Here is a 14464-nt window from a genome sequence, read left to right as displayed (position 1 = left end):
CGACGGTGATGACAACGGTACAGAGGTATTGTCGTCAACAGACTGAGGTACACCGGGGCGCGGATACCACGTGGTTACGCGAGACTGACACAGGTGGGAGTGACTAAAACTGCCCTGCGCCGCGAAATCGCCCCCGCGACGACGAGTTGTGTCCCTGTCGCCACCCTCTTGCACGCGAGAGGGAAGGAGGTCGCGACGGGGAGAATGCGTCGCGAGAATTCTTTTGAATGCAAGAATTCTACTTTGTTGCGTTCTTCGTTGAGCGGATCGATCAGTCATTTCAGCTAATGTTCATAATGTTAAAAAACTTATTACATAGAAATATGTGATAATCAGTAGCAGTCTCTACGTTTGAGTAAACTTTATACTTTATCAGCGCAGTCTATTTTTTATTGACTTTTGATTTCTGAAGATAAGCACGAAAAAAAAAATATATGTATAGTTTTACCTTAAAGAAATTAAAAGCTGACAAGTAACGATACAAATTGTTACTTGTCAGCATAAAATATAATTAGACTGTCAGAATCTATTTAAATTATATTGTCAAAATAATTAAAAGATAATAATTCCTTACGAAAGAAATGTGTTATTAACATGCTCGCCGTGAACCTGCACGTGTAACCAAAGAAAAATGTCTCGTATTTTGTTTACTGTCTCTCTGTTTATAAGTTGGGAAATCAGATATACGGTAGCAATCAACCGCTCCGTGCAACGTATAATTTATAAATGCATAGTGTCTTTCAAATACTTATCAACATTTTTTGAACATTATAGTATTTAACCTGCATTCCTGGTTTGATATCAAGCCTCAAAAAATTATTATTTTTATTTTTTAATAATTGTAGGCAAACAACGTTTGTGTAAATTTTCTTGCGCAAAAAAAAATAAAATAAAAAAAAAAAAAATATATATATATATATATTCTTACTTTTTTCCTGCGCTTTTGAATGGATTAAACGTTTTGCGCCAACGCAGTATTAATTAATACGTAACATTTCATCATGTAATATGCAACATTATGTGCAACGTATGTGTATTTAAAACTGATTACTTAACGTTAGTTATCATTAATATCTTGCATAATTTGATTAACATAATTAAATGTAGCGCTAACATTTAATATCACGTTGAAGAAAAGGCACGAAGCAAACGGCCGGTGTAATCTTTCTCTACGTGCGGTTATTCTTTATAAAACACAAATTTATCTTTCATTATTTTATACAGAAACGATCAGCCTTCGACTAACCGGTTTATTATTGCGCGCAATTTGTTTAATATCACAATAATAATCGTCACTCTACAAGACACGTCATTTGCGAGAAATTTTTAGTATTGCTTTAATTTTTCATGCGCCTGCATTTTTCTTCTCCCATACTTAGGAGATATAAGACTTTCTATTACATCTTAATTATATTACATCAACTTATGAGTATAAATTGTATCAAAGGTATCTTGATTGCCAGCGCTTCTTAAATATCATGCTACTTAATTCTACATCGATATTCACCAATTGAATGCAATGTAAATTACCGTTTTAATTCCGACATTGCCAATTACAAACCGGTATCAATTCACCTTATTTGATGATATTTTATGTACTATTACATGCGTCAAGTCAATACAGAATATAATATTCAAAGCATCGTGAGACATGTGCAAATTTTAAAAATAAAATAATTTTAATAAAAAAAAAAACAGACTCATTATCCGACATTTATCGATGATCTCGATGGTCACGAGCGATATGTTTTTCAATTTTCTGAAAAAAAAAAGAACCGTCATCCGACTGTATCATAATCGTTAGAAAATGATAGGATGTAGCACGTGCAGGCTGTGGCTACAAAAAAAAGAAATAGAATATGATTCCGCACATGAACAGACCCCCGTATTCTTTCTCGATCGCACCCTCGACTCTCTGAAAGGGCGAAGCCGAGATTTCGAATCGAGCCGCGATCGCGTTGTATTAATTAGCGTTAATTACAACGAGTTAAGCCTGCCTCAGTCGCGTGCATCTGCACTGACCGGAACCGTTTGTAACGGAGCGGTAATTGTTATCGTCAATACGCTTGTGCGCGATACGACCCGGTTTACGATCGGCATTGATGTTTGAAGTGACCGCAGCCTGCTAGCTATTCTCTCTCTCTCTCTCTCTCTCTCTCTCTCTCTCTCTCTCTCTCTCTCTCTCTCTCCCTCTTCTTCCGGCTAAATCTGTCTCTCGTCCGTCCATTCATTAGCGTGATTTTTCGTCAACCGGAGATCAATCTCCCTCCCTCCTCTCTCCTCTTTTCCCTGCGATTAATTTTCAGTGATTTCATAGCGCTCTCCGCGCGTACACGCGCTTATCCGATTATTTAGCGAAAAGCATGGGGTTTTCAATAATGATCTATGACCTTTGTCAGCGCTTGCCGCACGCACCGCCGACAAAATTGGAAAATAATCCGCGCGACATTTCTTTGTTATCTAGAGTGTGATAATGTTCTCAAAAAATGCGCCGCTCGACGAATTATCGACGAAAGTCGCGAATAAAAATGATTAAAAGGAATTTTATTCTTTCTGTTATCTAGAATTATATTTCTATGTATATATTAGTTGTCTATTCAGTATGAAAAAATAAAATTAGAATATATATTTTTTATTAAATATACCTCAAAGTTTCTTTTTTTTCTGATAAAATAAGATCAATGTAATTTATATTATACTATAATTTCTGATCGTATGTTGTTATACACATGTATAATTAACACATACGCATTCACGTAGAATTAAATTTTTTTCACAAATGTATTCATTAAACATTCAAGGATGCATACCGATATTTTTTCATAAAACTAACGCGTTTATAATAACACATACGTTAAAACTGAACCATTTTATTATACTATCAATCAAGTTACGATTAAGAAATCGCGAAACACGTTGTTATTAACATTGATACGTCGAGTATAATTGAGATCGCATTGAAACGCTTGTATTCGTCGTATTTTTCTTATATTCTCAATGTATCAACTTACTTCGATTACCACCGAGAGAATGTGGGTTATATCCTCAAATTCCGAACTGACCGGCAATTTCGGAATTCATTTCTCAACATTGATTGGTAAGCTGACACTGACCGTCTTCTCTCGTAACACAATACTTTCTCAGAAACAATTACAATCAATGTGTCATTCTATATTACTACGTAACATCTAGCGACAACTCTATTTTTATTCTAACGCTCATATCAATCTTATTATCTCTCCTTCAATAATCTCAATTCTCTGATATGTTATCGCGATCAAGGAAAAGATGTTAATTTATTTGACAATTAAAACATGAAAATAATTAATAAAATACGTAATAATAATCTTACCTTTAGGTTCGTATCGAGCCCTTCCATACGTCCATTCATTTGGCTGGACCGTATCAATACCTGCGAACAAAACAAAAAAAAAATACCATCGCGAAAAGAATGATTAAATCTTAATTGATTCACCGGTCGCGCGAATTTTTATAATTGGACGCCCATCGTCTCTGATGATTTATCGTTTGTGCATCGAGACGCGAAAGGAACAAGATGAGTAAACTTTACGCTCAAATGAACAAGACGGCGAATTACGAAGTAAATTAAGATTCAGCAATAACGCGCGAGAGAGGAAACTAACGACATTTCATAGGTAGAAAGAAAACAAGATAAAGAAAAAATAAATACTGATGAGATATCTGTTTACCTGAAATATTTGTAATTTGTAATAAGGACTGACATTGATGCTAGAGAAAATTAATATGATTAAAACCGAATGGATGACAGAATTTATTTGCAAATCTAATACAATTTGCCTCTCGTAAAATTATATTGTAAGAATAAATATTGCGCTTTTTGGATAATAATCCGCTGCACAATACGAGCGTAGTAACGAGACGTATAAGCGTTTTGTCAGGTGCAACGAGCGCTTGTTAGGACTTTATCCTTTATTGTCACATCGCAACGAACATCTGCGCCTTTGAAGAGAAGAATGATTCTCCATTCATAACCACGTTTTAAAGGGATTCTTTTTTTTTTTTTTTTTTTTTTTTTGCTAACGGATATAAAATACGCGAGTATTTTGAATGACTAATTTTTAATCCACGCAATATATTTATTGTTTATAAATAAAAAATATACTCGTACATATATTTTTCATAATTTTTATAATTGTATATTAATTTTTCTTAACGTGCGATAAAAAATTGAAAGTCTAGTACTTAAATAACAATCGTACCTTCGAATCTGTTTCGAGACGTACTAAGCATCCATTCGTGAGGCCTCATAGTATCGGTATCTATAAAAAAGAAAATGCACAATTAAAATAATTTCCTACGAGCTAATTGAAAATTCTTATCGCGCTTAAGGAAAGATTAAAATGTAAGATTGTATCTGAACCGGTGAAGCTCTCTGAAAGAATGTTACCCCTTAATGTTAACACACTTGTCCGCTTCTAAAGGGAAGTAGGTACAATTGAATTTTAGTTATATAAGCGGGCGCACAACACAATGTGCAATAATTTAACCACGTGATTATATAAATATTATCAACGTCTGTGCTTGATGGATTATGCCTTGCCGACGACATCCCCTACCTTTGTCACATCAGTGAATCACAAAACCAACCCCTTTCGCCTACCTGTGTTGGTTTTGTGCTTGTCATGATTTGGGATTATTAACGCAAGAAAGTATTCAATATCGGTTTGTAACGTCAAAAACATTTACGAAGAAATTAGGCGAGAGAGATATGGTTTTGAATAATACATAGTGATAATTATTACTTTACGTAATCTATACGCAGAAAAAAAATATTGTATCAACAACATCAGCGTAGTTAAAATTTATGTTATTAATTCAATAATATTATTAATCAAATTAATACGTGGCGCATTGATATGATTAATAATGTTATTGAATTACTAAAATAAATTTTAATGACGATGATGTTGATTCAATATTTTTTTTTACATGGCTGTATGAATATATTGCAATATAAAATCATTAAAAAAATATTGCATACATATTATAGTAATTTTCATTGATAATTGTTACGTCATATCATCGTGTAAGATGTCATAAGAGACAGTCCAAAGTTTATAACAAATGTAGAGAGAATAAAAGTGTCTTTTAATTAGTAGCAATTTGTTATCCTCCTTGTAGAAACGTACAAAAACGTATACGTATACCTGTGCTCAAAAGTCGATCGAATCAAATTTTCTTTATCGTTTTCGCGTATTTAATAAATAAATAACAAACAGTAAAAAAAATCAGAAATCCTGATAATCAATCATAAGGCAAAAAATATTTTGCGTTAAATATTTTTATTAACCCTAAACAACTTTAGAAACAAAGATAAGGCAAGATAAAAATGATATTGTGTAATATTCTCGCAAAATAAGCAACATCAAGGGGAAAAAATGTCACAATATTTATCAGCATGTTCAAAAAAAAGTGTGTCACATGAACATTGATTTTCGCACGAGTGGGAGAACATATATCGGTGAGAAAGAGCAGCGAATACCGATCTTTGACAGCCGGATCGCGCCCGAGCACGAGTTGCCAATGTCAAGGCGAACCGAGTCGCTTATTTCCTTATCAATGCATATAGTTATGTAATCCCCGACTACCGAAGTGCGGTGCACCGATATCCGACTCGCCGCCTTCCATGTTCACTTCATGTGCTTGACCTGTGACGTAAAAACACGCACGCACACACGCAATCAAGGCCATAACGTAACATTCGCAACGATTCCGTTATGTAAATTTTAATCGCGCGCTTTTTCCGGATTATTACAACATACTACGCTACTAATCGATCTAACACGGTTCGTTACATTCGCATAAAAAAATAACGATCTACGAAAAGAGGAAAGGAAAAAAAAAAAAAAAATCGCTGAATCGCCGTAAAAATAATCATCGCGCAGCCTCGCAAGGACAACCTGTCGACAATTGAATGCTTGTCACGTTATAAATATATAGTTAACGATAGGAGACGTATGATTGAAGAAGTAATTTCAGATCGTTGTCCCGCGCAGATACGGGAGAGCGATTCCGACGAAGTGCGTCCTTCTGTGACGTACGTACGCTATCATCGTCGCGGAAAACGCGCAATCCAAAATTGCTCTTGACATTCTCGCGCGCATTTCTCTTCGTCACCGCGCGCAAAAATAATTATCGCACACGTGCGGATTTCAACGGAAAGCCGGCCGGATCCGCGTCCCGCATTTACTGGCCGGTATTATGTACCCTTACGGGCGTAATGCGATTTGCATTTGAAATACTTTGACCTTTTGAGACCTGTGTCTATGTGTATGCAGTTCGCGACTAGCCGGAATTTATATCTCCCCCTACGGGTATCCAACTTGCTGCATACGAATATGATAAGAGAAAACTGACCACGTTCTGACAATTCAAAAATCGGCACATACATCCAATTTAAATCAATAAAATAAATTATTAATAGAGAAAGAATAAAAATGCAAAAGCAAGTTACTTTTTATATATTATATAATAATATATTAATTTTATATTTAATTATAATTATATGTAATATATTAAATATCTGCGTATATTATTTTATAGAACATTGTCGAAAAATGAGGACTAAATTTTTTCGGAATATACAGCTTTTTAAAATGCAGGTTGAGGTCTATTAAAGTTCTTCGAACAACATGCATTTTTCAAAGACAGAGTTTAAATCACGACGTTTTACGGCTAATTGCCCCTATAAAACTATTCGCCACCGATCAGAATCCGTCACCGCGATCGTTTGGAAATCGAGTCGGCCGAGTTTCTTTACGGCGGAAACTGCGGCCACGAGATCTCTCTCGCGCTCTTTAATAAATATATACTATAGCAACATACACCGGTTGCGGTTGCCGCAGTCGCACATATACACTTTAAACGTTACGTAATGCTTCTTGCGTGTTTTGCGGTGCGCATTACCTCATATCAAAGCAATTCTCGAGCACGGCACGGCGGTCATTTTCCCACCGGGAGGCGGCCCCTTCCGCGACTCGCAAAATCCTAAAACCCTACGTTCGGGCCGTTTAAGATCGATTCCATTTCGGTCTGCACGATTCGACGGCAATCCGATTTTCACCGAAATCTTCCGTACCCGATGCATAAAATTCGACAGTGGCTCGTCGATGCACCTCGCGATGCAATTTCTCGCGAATCCGCGTCCTCGATCATCTAAAGTACATATTTCGAAGATCGTGATCTTTAGGCGAACGAGAGTCGTGTCACGTGTCTCACACAACTTGATGTAATCCGCATAGTAATCGCGCTTTCGATAATACTTTTCTTTGTCAGTCGGTCACGACTGAAACGATCAGTACGTTTGGATCGCGGAATTGTTACATAACGCGATATCGGCCTGAGACCGCGCGGAATCGCGAGAGCGGAGAGACGACCGGGAAAACTGAATCATCGATTACACTTGCGAGGCTGCCAGCGTGGACGATGGCTTCCCCGACCAACCTTGAATAAGTAATCTGCTTCTTGGGGTAATGCGCGTCGGTCGGAAAAATCGTCTAGATTCGCAGATGCGAGCGATATCGGTCGCACGCGGTGAAAGTACACGCATACATATCACGATTGCATCGATATAAATGTATGCGCAGAGTGTACGTACCTCATAACTTTAAACCTCAATACAATATAAATCTGTAATTAAAAGTAAAACGTTAAAAATACATTTTTACAACGTCTCCCTTTTTTATTTATTTTTTGCGATTTTTTATTAAGTTTTGAAAAGAAATCTCTTATTCGTCGTTTAATCGTACGCGAACTTTATATTCTGACAATTCGATATCTCGAAAGTAAGAGCGCTCATTAAAGAATCAAAGCAGATTAATGTATAAAAGATCGGAAAATCTATTGGTCAAACACCTCTGTCATCGCTCATGTATTGGAAAGAATCGTTTTTTCAAGCTATTTTTTAAATTCCTGTTACGTAACAATCAAATCAATGTCATAGATAACATGTAGAATACATGTATATAATGTTAATTATCTCTTTAAAAGATCGAGTCGCGTTAGTAAACTTTAAAAAACAACGGTACTGCGTTGAAGAAAAAATATTGTTGAATCTAAAAGAAATAAAAAGCGTCATCGGGAAATTAAATACATATACAATATTGTGTATAATAGATTTCTGGATTAAAAAAAAAAATTTTTTTTTTTTTTGTAAAATCAATGTTCACCCACGCGAGAGCTATAAAATTTCTCGTGTAAAATATATTTTCCCGAGCTTTTCACAACTAGTTTACTGCTTATATAATCGTAGCGCCGGTTAGGTTCTGTGTATCTCATCGTTTTTAACCATTATGCAACAAGCCAACTGATACGCACGGCATAATTTTTCACTTATATATTCCGCGAATATATGCCCGGGCGAATGCATCCAAAGTGACATGACGCGTTGATTTGCGCTTCTCTTGCGAGAATATTCCTGAATGAACATGGGTCAAGTAAGTGTTAATGATAAATTCTTTAGCGAACCAAAGAGCTTAATTATTCAAACTATTTTTAACTACTTTCAAAGTTGTATAAATTATTATTTTATTTCCAAGTGTGTTTCAGCATCGTTTACCTTTTTCTGTAGTTAATCCAAGTTACGAATTAATATTTTATTAAAGTACAATAATTTGCTCTTTCTATCTTTCTCTCTTATTCATTAACTCTCGCTCGAGTTTCATCAGCGTAAAGAGCATTTCATTCTTACATATCTCTCCCGCAGGCCTGCTCTAGAGGCTATCGGAAAAGCAATTTTCAACTGACAGCAAGGACGGACTTAAGTGTTATGCGCGGTCAAAGAATCCATCTCTTAATATCTATCCCCGTGCGTACGCACAAATTTTGTTTCGAAAAGAGTTCCCGGCCGGATTCTGGGTGCAGAGTGCATGCGTAACGCGGGTGCGCGCATGCAGCGTGTGTGCGTAAATATTACGGGTCCAATATACTACGCGCATCTGTATGCATGTGTGCGTACGCGTGCATTTGATAAGAGCCGCGTCGCGACGCGACGCGTTATATCATCGTCTACGAACTACTGTGCGCGTGATATGTGTCGCCTTTGGTTCCTTCAGCCATTGAACCGCTCGCTCTCGCTTCAATTGCGCGGATTACAAATTGAAACGGAATGATAAGTACCAAGCGAGCGTCTTGAAAAAAAAAAAAAAAAAAAAAAAAAAAATCCGGCCGTCATATCTCTTCGCAACCGATAGAACAAACGGCATCGTGAAAGTTAATTTCGAATCGTCTCGCTCGATCTTGTTATTCATTATACGTGCGCGTCATGTCAGGCGATTCTCATGTCGTCTCACTGTCACAGAGAACTCGCGCTTTCCCGCGCTTTTTTTTACTCCAGCAAATTCGCAGTTATTATTTGTAACGAGGAAAGGATCGATGGATATTTCGCCAAAAATGTTGACTCCCTTAAAACACTGCGAATTAAGATGTAAAAAGAAACGCGAAAAAAAACGCCAAAGGATCAGAACGTTCTTTTTAAACAATGTTTTTATAATACCTTTCAGAAGCTTCTATCACATATATATATATATATATATATATATATATATATTTATCGGCATGAATAAAACTACTAGCGATATGCGAATAATCAAATTAAGGGGAGTTAAGTGCGCTCGCAAGATTCTTCCACCCCGGCTATTTACACCCGACACAATCGATGCATTTACATGTCCTACTTACGTATTTATATCGCCGGCTCCGAGTATCATAATCATCTGATATGGAAATGAGGGAACACAATCGCCGAAATTGATTCGCGAGTAAAACCGCTCGCGTAACTTTATATTGGCGCGAACAATGGACAGGCACTGGAGACACTTTGTACGTCGCGCTGATGGCGGACCGCCGATTTCCGGGAATCGCGAAAGAAGTTAAACGCGGGGGTAAGGATAACACACTCACCTCTTCGTCGTCGTCTTCGACGTAGTCGTTCGGCGTTTTCCAAGTCGCTCCGAGGGTCTTCCGCGCCGCGTATAAATCCACATGACACACCGGCGAGTCTCGCTTTCGCGCTCGTAAACCGTGCGACGATACACGCACGCACGTAACGCACAACGCACGTCGTCTTTCGAACGCGCGCGCGACCCGAACGACCAGCGAATCGTCCAACCGCCGTCCCGGAGATTTGCCGCTTACCCGGCGAAGCGCGCGTATTTCTCAACGTGTCCCTCCGGAGAACCGTATCCTACCGAGATGGCGCCACTTTCCCCGTCCGTCGCCGACCGCCGATTTTAAAACACAGAGCTTGGAATTATTCGGCGAGGAGTGGGGAAAGCAGGTTTCTTCGAATCTCTCTCAACTCATTTTTTTCTAAGAATTTTTGTATACGAATGACGCGACTCCACTTTATCGCTAGAGAAATATGAAAATATTTAATTCAATGATCGGCATACGATTAAATTAATTTTTTGCGATTCAAGGCAGTCCCACTAGGTGTTTACATTGTTTTTATAACAGACACGTGTTGTTTTGATAGTCTTTTTTCTATGTATCTATGAGAGAAAATTAATTCGAAGTTTTTTTTGTCTAAATATTATTTCATTTTAATAAAGTATAAAATACTAAGATAATTTTTTGCATTTTTTAAAATACAAATTTGAATTTTAATAATGTATTATTCTCATCCTGTAGAATTATGCATATCAATATGATAGTATTTTATATGCTTTATAATATATATATTTTTCTGTATTTTCTAATTATACTCTTTAATTTCTATTAATTGAACTCTCCAATTGAATTAAATAATTGTATACATATATATATATATATATATTTCTCAAACACCTATCCGTAAGAATTATAATACTCTTAATATTCCAACATTTTATTTAAACGTTTATTGAGTAAAGTACATAAATACCCTAATTAATACTTGATTAATTTGTACACTTTACCTAATTTAACCTACAATCAAGAATTTTGTATATTCTTAATTGTATTAAAAGCCTACATACCATAAAGCTATGTAAATTGTTGCTCACGCTTGCAACACTGGCCTTTCGTGCTTACCCTCTAACGAATCATTAACAGACGCATAACCAGTACCACCCTGAGAAATAATTGACATGAATATTTTTTGTTAGTTACATATACTAATTTTCTCAAAATATTACACGTGTAGTACTTACTCTTTGTAAAGGGATAATATCAGATGGTGTTAATTTAGAATTGTCCAAAGGATTGATCCAATCCTTTTTTATTAATTTTTCTACACATTCCATAGTGACCACATCACCGCTACAAATAAAAATATTTAAGTAGTTATGTAACATAATAAAATTACTATTTGCAATTTATAAAAAAAATTAAAAACTCTTTTTTTCCTTACGTTGTCCTTATCGCAGCACAAGGCACATTGTTGCCCAGGATATCATGTGTAATAGGGCACATGTATCGTGCTTGTTTGACAATAAGCGATCTCTTATCGTCTGGATCCTGAACTTGAGTAAACTTTATAGAAAGCAAATCTTTCACTTTCAATGGATTTCCACTGAGAGGGCAATAGATAGTCTTGTCAGGTTTTTGTAAGGAAATTTCTTTTGCTTCCGGTGTCTTGGAAGGTATCCAGAAGCTTGGTAGTACTTTGTCCTTGCCATTTTTCATATTAGATACAGAAGGTACATCTGTTGCGCTAGAGCCATTTGACACAATAGTTTTTTCGTTCTTTAAAAAATTTTGCAGCTTCTTTAAATCTTCAAGAACAGTCTGCTCTTGTGACTCTTCCTATAACAAACATATCAACAGCAATATAAACACTATATCGACTAATTAATCTTCTTAATAAATGTTACAACTTGCTCACCTCTTTATTTTGCTTCTGTTTTTGATATTCCTTTAGTTTTCTTGCATATTCCCTCTTCTTAGTTAAGATATATTCCAGTATCGCCTCTTTGTCAAACAGATAGCCATCTCGTCTATAATATTATAGATTATGACAAAAATATTCATGTAAACAAAAACATGTACATTTAATAAGGTACTTACGTTATCACTGGATTCCTACAAGGTTGTAGAGTCAAACAACAACAATCAAAGTCCTTAATTGAATCCTTGCCGACTCGTTGAGTGTTAGTGCCATAACCTGACGCCGCAGCATCTTTCTTTTTCTCGTGGTAGGTGTATACTGCACCCGCGGTACAATTCCTCGCGTGTCGTGTCATTGTTATTGATAATTCATACAATATTTTTCACCTTTGGAAGATTATTTTGTATTTTCTCGATGTTTTCTCGAACAGGATGTATACAAGGATTACAAGATACTATGCTGGAGCTGGAGCAATATAAAAAAAAAATGGCGTACGTCATCTAAATGCACCGGATTGGTTGACACGAATAGTAATTTTAGTTTAAACCAATCCGAGATTAGGAATTTTTTTCCATTTAACTATCATGTCTAGGAATTAAATTATTAACGTAATGTTGCCTTCATGTTTCAGGCAGTTCAAGAAGAATGAATAGAATTCCATTCATTTTGCGGAAACTTTCTATATTCGCATTTTTTAATTTCTCTCTCTTTCTTTCACGCTCAAAGATATATCCATCTCATTTCAAATGCAGAAAATTACAAGTGCAAGCAAGACGCACATTATTGTCAAATATCATCTTTATTATAAACTGCAAAATATGATGAAAAATAGATTGAGTATCTTAAATCAATTAAATTTACAATTAGAGATCAAGAGATTAAAATAAATTATTGAGGAAAGATGTAAAGGAATAACATTTAATTGACGCTTTGTAGAATGGATGCAACTTTTGATGCAATCCCTGAGAAAGTTTACACAAAAAATATTACAAACGCAGTCTTTGTCTTTTATATATATAAAAAAATATATGTGTTACCCATATTTATCTGTATGTTGAATCAATATACATAATAGGGTGATGCATATACAATGATAAAAATATCATAGTCATTCAATTTAATTAATATTCAATGATAGAATGAATTGGAATGAATTGGAAGGATTGATTGACTGTCTAGTCACTTGTGACCACAATTTATTTTTTATCATTGTCTTCATTGCTTTCGGATGAACTGTTCTTTTTATGTTTCTTACGCTTTTTATGTTTGGAGCTCTTCTTTCTCTTCTTACGCTTGTGTCTTTTCTCCTCCTCGCTGGATGCTTCCGACTCGGATTCGCTGTCACTGCTGTCCGAGCTCTCGCGTTTTTTACGTTTCCTCTTTGACTTCTTCTCCTTTCGCTTTTTCTTCGCCTCCCTCAGCTTCTTCTTCAATTCACGCTCGCGTAATTCTGTCAACGGGGTTACATAGTTCTCGTCGCTGTCCGAGCTCGTGCTACTGACGTCCAGCACAATCTCCTTGTTGGGATCGATCTTGATAAAATTGCGACATTGATAGGTTAAGTGTCCGGCGTATCCGCATTTTTTGCAAGCGGGTCGTACGTGCTCCTTGTTCTGAGGGATCAATCTGGAAAGTATTCCAGGATCCATGAATCTGCAAAAATCCACACAGATACTATATGTAATAATAAAATGCGAAATATGCGTAAAAGATGAGATATTTTGTGTACGTATGTATGATGTACATACATCTATTCTGGCACTTTAGTTACTGAAATAAGCGATTTAATGCCGTGATAAAATCGGTATTTCGACAAAATTATACATGTAAGAAATTAATTACATGGCAAATTTTAACGACGTATTTGAGACAAAGAAATGCTAATCTCGATTGTATACGAAATTGTATTTTTAAAATAAGAGAAACTATTTTCCAGAAATATATATATATATTAAATAATCAACAATCGACGGTAAATATCTAGATTGGAAAAGTGTATGAATCATCACTTAAAATTACTTACAAAAATTAATTAATTAATTCCACCTACGTTTATGTATAAACAATTTTCTGAATTCTGTGTAAAAAAAAGAATGAAAGTAAAAAATGTTCAGAGGAAATGAAATTGCCTTTTCAAAGCATACGGGACGCCAAGATCACGTCAAGATTCATCCTTGATATTAACGTTTAACAGAAAATGCTAGAATTTTAGCGTCACGCTAAAACGCGGTCGATTACACACGTGCGCATTTGCACGCACACACACACACGTCGCGCCGCGCATGCGCGTCTCGGAGTAGAACGTTTATTCGAAAAGCACGTTTTCGAAACTTTCGAGCTATCGCGATGGTTCTGGATCTCGGCAGGACATCGTCATTTCCTGTTACCGCACTAGTCGCGGGAGTGAAGCCACGAGTGGAAACGAGCGGACGCACGTTGCTCGAGAAATCGCACGCGATACGTCATATTAATTAATTCGTGAAATTTTGCAACAACGCGATTCACGCTGCCGGCCGTAATTTTTTGCCCCCTCGAGGAGGAATCTTGATAGAACCTTCTAGAAATTGACGTCAGTTCCGTTCACATTCTAGAATCTTCAGTAGTCGATAAAAGGGG

At 36.2% G+C, this 14464-nt stretch overlaps 2 protein-coding genes and 1 pseudogene across 5 annotated transcripts; all 3 read right to left on the bottom strand.

Moving 5' to 3' along the window:
- Window positions 1-567: 567 nt before the first annotated feature.
- LOC140674719 (uncharacterized) lies at window positions 568-10344 on the bottom strand (annotated as a pseudogene).
- A 507-nt stretch (window positions 10345-10851) lies between these two features.
- Window positions 10852-13215, bottom strand: LOC140674648 (nitric oxide synthase-interacting protein homolog). Its single transcript, XM_072908357.1, has 6 exons — window positions 13104-13215; window positions 12028-12313; window positions 11846-11957; window positions 11372-11766; window positions 11172-11280; window positions 10852-11092 (listed from the first exon to the last, which is right to left on the bottom strand). The coding sequence occupies exons 2-6, from the start codon at window positions 12201-12203 to the stop codon at window positions 11021-11023; spliced, it is 864 nt and encodes a 287-aa protein (XP_072764458.1). The 5' UTR covers window positions 12204-12313; window positions 13104-13215; the 3' UTR covers window positions 10852-11020.
- LOC140674651 (uncharacterized) lies at window positions 12751-14420 on the bottom strand. Of its 4 annotated transcripts, none has more exons than XM_072908366.1 (2): window positions 13899-14420; window positions 12751-13501 (listed from the first exon to the last, which is right to left on the bottom strand). In XM_072908366.1, exon 2 carries the CDS (start codon window positions 13495-13497, stop codon window positions 13045-13047), a length of 453 nt encoding a protein of 150 aa, XP_072764467.1. In that variant the 5' UTR covers window positions 13498-13501; window positions 13899-14420; the 3' UTR covers window positions 12751-13044. The 4 variants fall into 4 exon arrangements, with proteins under 4 accessions (XP_072764467.1, XP_072764468.1, XP_072764466.1 ...); XM_072908367.1 differs by having other exon boundaries at window positions 13978-14420; XM_072908365.1 differs by having other exon boundaries at window positions 13872-14417.
- Window positions 14421-14464: the final 44 nt, after the last annotated feature.

The sequence above is a fragment of the Anoplolepis gracilipes genome, chromosome 16 (assembly GCF_047496725.1).
Source record: "Anoplolepis gracilipes chromosome 16, ASM4749672v1, whole genome shotgun sequence".
NCBI classification, from domain to species: domain Eukaryota; kingdom Metazoa; phylum Arthropoda; class Insecta; order Hymenoptera; family Formicidae; genus Anoplolepis; species Anoplolepis gracilipes.
The sequence above is the reverse complement of the archived record's forward strand: the minus strand, read 5'-3'. Positions and strand labels throughout refer to the sequence as shown.

Excerpts from the sequence above, each read along its gene's own strand:
- LOC140674648 (XM_072908357.1), bottom strand. The coding sequence starts at position 12,203 with ATGACACGACACGCGAGGAATTGTACCGCGGGTGCAGTATACACCTAC. Across the intron at positions 11,281-11,371 it reads TGTGCTGCGATAAGGACAAC|CGGTGATGTGGTCACTATGG; the intron begins GTAAGGAAAAAA and ends TTTTATTTGTAG. Across the intron at positions 11,093-11,171 it reads ATATTATCCCTTTACAAAGA|GGTGGTACTGGTTATGCGTC; the intron begins GTAAGTACTACA and ends ATTATTTCTCAG.
- LOC140674651 (XM_072908366.1), bottom strand. The coding sequence starts at position 13,497 with ATGGATCCTGGAATACTTTCCAGATTGATCCCTCAGAACAAGGAGCAC.